This window comes from Myotis brandtii, unplaced genomic scaffold (genome assembly GCF_000412655.1).
Source record: "Myotis brandtii unplaced genomic scaffold, ASM41265v1 scaffold143, whole genome shotgun sequence".
NCBI classification, from domain to species: domain Eukaryota; kingdom Metazoa; phylum Chordata; class Mammalia; order Chiroptera; family Vespertilionidae; genus Myotis; species Myotis brandtii.
The window spans coordinates 964596-970036 of NW_005355115.1; the positions used below are offsets into that span (position 1 = coordinate 964596).

General features: G+C 42.1%; 1 protein-coding gene across 1 annotated transcript in view; it reads right to left on the minus strand.

The window, feature by feature from the left end:
- Positions 1 to 2960: 2960 nt before the first annotated feature.
- The window catches only part of ANKRD66 (ankyrin repeat domain 66), a 13172-nt gene continuing 10691 nt past the window's right edge, over positions 2961 to 5441 (minus strand). Inside the window, exon 4 of the mRNA XM_005860928.2 lies at positions 2961 to 3833. Within this exon, the coding sequence (XP_005860990.1) occupies positions 3632 to 3833 (202 nt within the window). The 3' untranslated portion in view covers positions 2961 to 3631. The remainder of the gene's footprint in view (positions 3834 to 5441) is intronic.

Here is a 5441-nt window from a genome sequence, read left to right on the forward strand (position 1 = left end):
GTCAACCAAAACTACCATTTTTATCTCCCAACCCCACCTGTCCCATTGTCCCCAATCAGAAAATGAATGATGTAAGTTTATGTTCTTGTTGTCTAGCAACCCATTCCTTTGACTTTTGCTTTTTAAATTCTTGCCTCATCTCAAAGAGCATTTTCAGCTCATGCTGAAGGCCACGTTCTTTCATTTACAAATTATATCAGAATAAAATTTGGTTTAATTGCTCAGAAGAGCCCTGTGGAACTTTCATTTACATGCATTAAATGTGATTTTGGAGATCTAGTTCTACCCTGACATTTTACAGGTAAGGGACCTGTCCCAAAAGCACTGCCCACAGTCACATAGCCAGTTCCCTGATAAGTCAGGCTTAGAATGGCTTCTCTCCTCTACCATTGTCTTCTTTATATTATCATGCTGCCCCTGCTCCTCACACAATAAGGGTGGGAGAGAGCAGATGACTACCCCCAATACCAGACCCTCCAATGTTGCAAATCCTCATACAGGCCTCACTAAAATGGGGTGAGGGTGGGAAGTGAAGTCCATGGTCATTGTGAAGTAATCTCAGCCCTGAGGCTACTTGGTTGAGATCTTAACCTCATGGGACAGAAAACAGGTGGGTATCTTCATTCATGGCTTTGATGTGCTTAGACTTAGAGAGAATACTTTCCCCAAATTACCCCTCTGGGTTGATGCTAATGCTTGCCAGCAAGCCATTCTTCTTCTTCTTTCTTCTTATTTCTTCCTCTTTCTCCTCTTTCTCCTCCTTCTCCTCCTCCTCCTCCTCCTCCTCCTTCTCCTCCTTCTCCTAAATATATATTTTTTATTTATTTCAGGAGGAAGGAAGAGGAAGAGGGAGATAGAAATATAATGATGAGAGAGAATCATTGATTGGCTGCCTCCTGCACACCCCACACTGGGATTCAAGCCTGAAACCCAAGCATGTGTCCTGACTAGGAATCAAACCGAGACCTACTGGTTCATAGGTCAACATCAATCACTGAGCCATGCCAGTGGGCAAGCCATTCTTCTTTGTTACCTATCTAAGACAATGAAGGCTGTGAAAACAATGGCCATTCCAACAATTGACATTACCATGTAGAGGGTATTGTACTAAATGCTTGCCATGCATTATCTCATTTAGTTCTCACCACAATGTCATAGCATAGGCACTGGTATTCTCCCCACCTTACAGATGGGAAAACTAGAGAAATTAAGCACCCCACCCAAGGTCCCACAGCCATAGAACTAGAGTTCCATCCAATCCAGTTTGGTTCTAAAGACTGTACAAGCATCCGCCAGGGGGCCTAGGGCAAGTCACTCACCTCTCGGAACTTCAGTTTGTGATATTAACTGGGGAGAATCGTACCTGCCTCGCAGGTGTGTCATACAGATTAGATATAATACATGTAAAGTGTCTATTAGAGACTCTCCACTGCAACAAATTCTTCATACAAGAAAGCAATTTTAGGATCCTCTTCCTGTTGTTCTTATTTATTATACAAAAACTCATGGCAGAAAGAATATATTCCTTCTTTTAATGCTTCAATGAGAATAAGAATGAAAGGAGGACTCAGTGAGGACACTGGGAGGCCATGGGTTATGAACACAGTAGAGAACCCTCTGAATCTTATCACAGTTTAGTCTAAGTCTGATGGTCAATGCAAGCAGGCCATTATCCATGTCATAAAAGTGGGCAGGGGATATTTATGGACTGAACAATGGAAAGCCTCACTTGATTAGTAAAAAGGAATTATTTCTGGACCCCTTTGGGATTCCCAGGGAAAAAGTAAGATTATTTCTAGAGTGATATAATAGCCATTACATAGGCCTGTTATAGAGCGCCAATGCCAGCATTTTACACACATCCTCCCACCTCATCCTCACAGCAACCCCAGGAGGTAAAGATTATTTTCCCTATTTTATAGAAGAGGATACAAACCTAAGTCAGTTTGACTCATAAGCCCATGATCTTAATACTGTACTTATTAGAAAAGACGGGTTGCGGGGAAGAGGGGGGGTGGGTGCAGTGTCAAAAAAGGAAATAATATTATGAAAGTAGTATTTCACAGACTTCCGGAGTAAGGAATCAAAACTGAAACTAGAAAGTTGTTCTCTCTAGCTCTAGCTCTAGTTCTCTATCTCTATCTCCATCTCTGCCTTCAGTCTTCTCTTTCTTTTTGCAGAACACGTCTCTACTTCCTCAGTTCTATTGTAGACTGAAGTTATATGCTACTGATCCATCTTCTAATGAAGACCCTTTTCAAGTTTCCAGGAGAGTCATATTGGTCCAGGTGACTCATGTTGAGTCGGGTATCTTCTAATGTGCTTACTGGTTGGGGACCGGTACAAACATGGCAAGCAGGAACCACCCCTGTAAGCTGCAGGGTATAGAGAAAGGGGATGGATACTGGGGTGGATGAACACTAGAAAGGTATCCTCCCAGCTATACTACTTTCTTATAAGATGTTCAAGCATCTTTTCATTTCAGAAATTTCAAATTTAACATGACCTGTATTAACATAAGCTTTAATTGAGGAATGTGTAATAAAGATGTTAGGTGCCCAAAAACAATTGCTTTAGGCAAAGAACATAGTAAATCTAGAATGTGGGGTAGCCAATTAAAGTGCACCAGGCCAGTTGCCTGATTTAAATATTTTTTTAGTTTCTATGGCAGTGTCATCTGATGGGGGGGAGGAGGGGGAGAAGCGATTTCACATACATAATTTTAAACATTTTAGTAGCCACTTTTTTTAAGTGAAAGGAAAGAGGTAAATTCATGTTAATAGTATCTTTTATTTAACTTAGTATCCAAAATATTATTTCAGCATGTAATCAACACTAAATAGTATTGATGAGCTATTTTACATTTTTGTACCACGTCTTCAAAAATCTGATAGGTATTTTACATTTACAGCACATCTCACTTTGGATACAATAGTTTCATTGAAAATACCTGATTTGTATCAGACTTCCTAAAATATATAATTCAATAAATAGAGCTATGATCGCATGTTCCTTTGTTTTATACTCTCTCTCATTGATTCCATAGAGTTTCCAGTTAGGTCCCATTGAGCTGGTCTCTTGCCCGGACTGCTCCTCCTGGGTAGAGGTGATCGTGAGTAGCATGGCCATGCTGAGGTGGTGGCCCTCTACCCCACAACAACAACAAAAATGGCTGGAAACAGACCTACATTCGTTTATCTCTTTGCTTAGCCTCTGTAACAACAAACAATTTTTTCATAGATTGGCTAAACAGTATTTTGGTGATTTTTTTTTTTTTGCATGTAAACAATCTAGTTTCCTTAGGAGACATTCTTTTGAAATTCTATAATTGCATGTGGAGGTCAGGAGAAGCTGATGAGTTCAAATCACTGGTAATGCAAGCAGCTGACACTTGTCTCCCGCTGGTAATTCTATGGACAGCAGGTATTAGTAAGGAGACAATAGTGAGGACAGCCTCAGGGCAAGACTTCCGGTTGAATGACAGGTCTTGAGCTACCAGTAGAAGCCATCTGGATAATGACCTATGAGTAAAATCAGGTAAAGACAACACACGCCTGACAAGCTCTACTCTGGTACTAGGGAAAGTCTCCCACCAGAAAACATAGGTTCCAGCCTCTGTGGCCCAGCCTTCTCACACTTTCCTCTCCTTGGTATTGCTGAACTTGGTGGGGCCTCGACTTTTCTTATGCTTTTTCTTATTAGTGTTTCGATTCGAGGAAGGAAGAGACAGCTCCATCTCCCTTTTCTTGGCATCCCAGTCCGGGTCCCGCTGATCCAATGGCAGCCCCTTCTGCCTGGCGGTGAGGCGGTGGTCCCGGCACTCGGGCTCGGCCCTAGGAGATGGGGAGACAGTGGCTCTCAGAGAGCGCAGGCAAGCCTGGCCCAGCTTTGAAAGGGGCGTCTCTTTCAGGCCTCTGCACACACCCTGGGCACCTCAGGGGTCCATCCCAAAGGAAAGAGGCCACGTTCAAGCATTCCCAAGTGTACACTTAGAGAGGACTCAGACGCTAAAGAAACTACTTGGAGGTGGAGAAAATCGGTGCACCAAGAGTAAGGTGTTGACAGAATCAATCAGTTAGCACTTAGCTTGAAGAAGGCCCTGCTAATTCTTAAAGTACTCACTGTTTACACAGGTACAGCATCTTATTACGAGGCTGTTTTCCTTAAGTTACTTGTAATTTTATTTTTTTCCTAATTATGAAAGCCATGTCTATTCACTGTAAAAAGTTTAAAAGTACAAAAGCACATAAGGAAGAAAATAAAAATTACTCATAATTGCATATGTACTGTATGTGTAGATGGATGCACATGAAGAACTAGTTATAGATGATAGATAGGGAGGTAAATAGAAAAGTAGATAAATGAATAGACTGCCACACACTCAAAGAAAATGGGAAGTGTACATATTATGTACCATCCTATATAATGAAGATGTAATATGCAAATGGTCGTTACGTAATGACCGACTGCGTAACGACTGGATCACAGATCAGCGGGAAGGTGGGGCAGCAAGCTACAAGTGGGTGGTGGAGAGCTATAGGAGGGGGTAGGGCAGCAAGCTATGAGAGGGTGGCTACAAGTGAGCAGTGGAGAGCTACAGGAGGGGGCAGAGCAGCAAGCTATGAGGGGGGGCGAGGGGAGCTACAGGAGGGCAGCAGCGAGCTACTGGCACACGGATTCATGTGCAGGGCTACTAGTTTTGTATATGAGGCCAACGGTGAGTATATAACTTGCTTAAAGAAATTGGTAAAAACCACTTCATAGAGATAAAACTTGAGCCAATATGAAGATCAATAGAATTTGAGAGGAAAGATGATGATACAGGCAGGGCAAACAGTATTTTAAGTGCAAAACATTATACAAAGTACATCTCATTCAGAGGATAGCAAGTCTGCTTGCCCCTCAGCCCCCATTCTCCCAACAAGCTGGGAGTGATCTCCCAATAATCAGACCACATCTATTGTGCCCCTCTCAACATTCACTGAACCTCCTCTGCCCTGCTCTTAGGATACCAGTCTTGCTATTTATGCAAACAAGTTATCTCCTCTCCTAGACAGGGAAATTCTTGATGTCCCAGTACCGTATCTGATTTATCTTTCTATCCTTATCTAGTTCACCATGCATATAGTAGGTCTCCAAAGTATTTGTTGAATGAGAGATGTACTACTTAGCGAGGCTGGATCAAAAAGTTGAATTATTCTGCTAGGGTCCCGAGAAGGTTCAGAAAATGGTCAAATACTGTCTAGGCTTCTTTAAAAACTCTCTTGTACATCCTTTCTCTTCATCATCCTCAACCAGGAGCTCCCATACTTAGAACATGAATTTTTTAAAATATATTTTTATTGATTTCAGAGAGGAAGGGAGAGGAAGAGAGAGATAGAAACATCAATGATGAGAGAGAATCATTGATCGGCTGCCTCCTGCACGCTCCCTACTGGGGA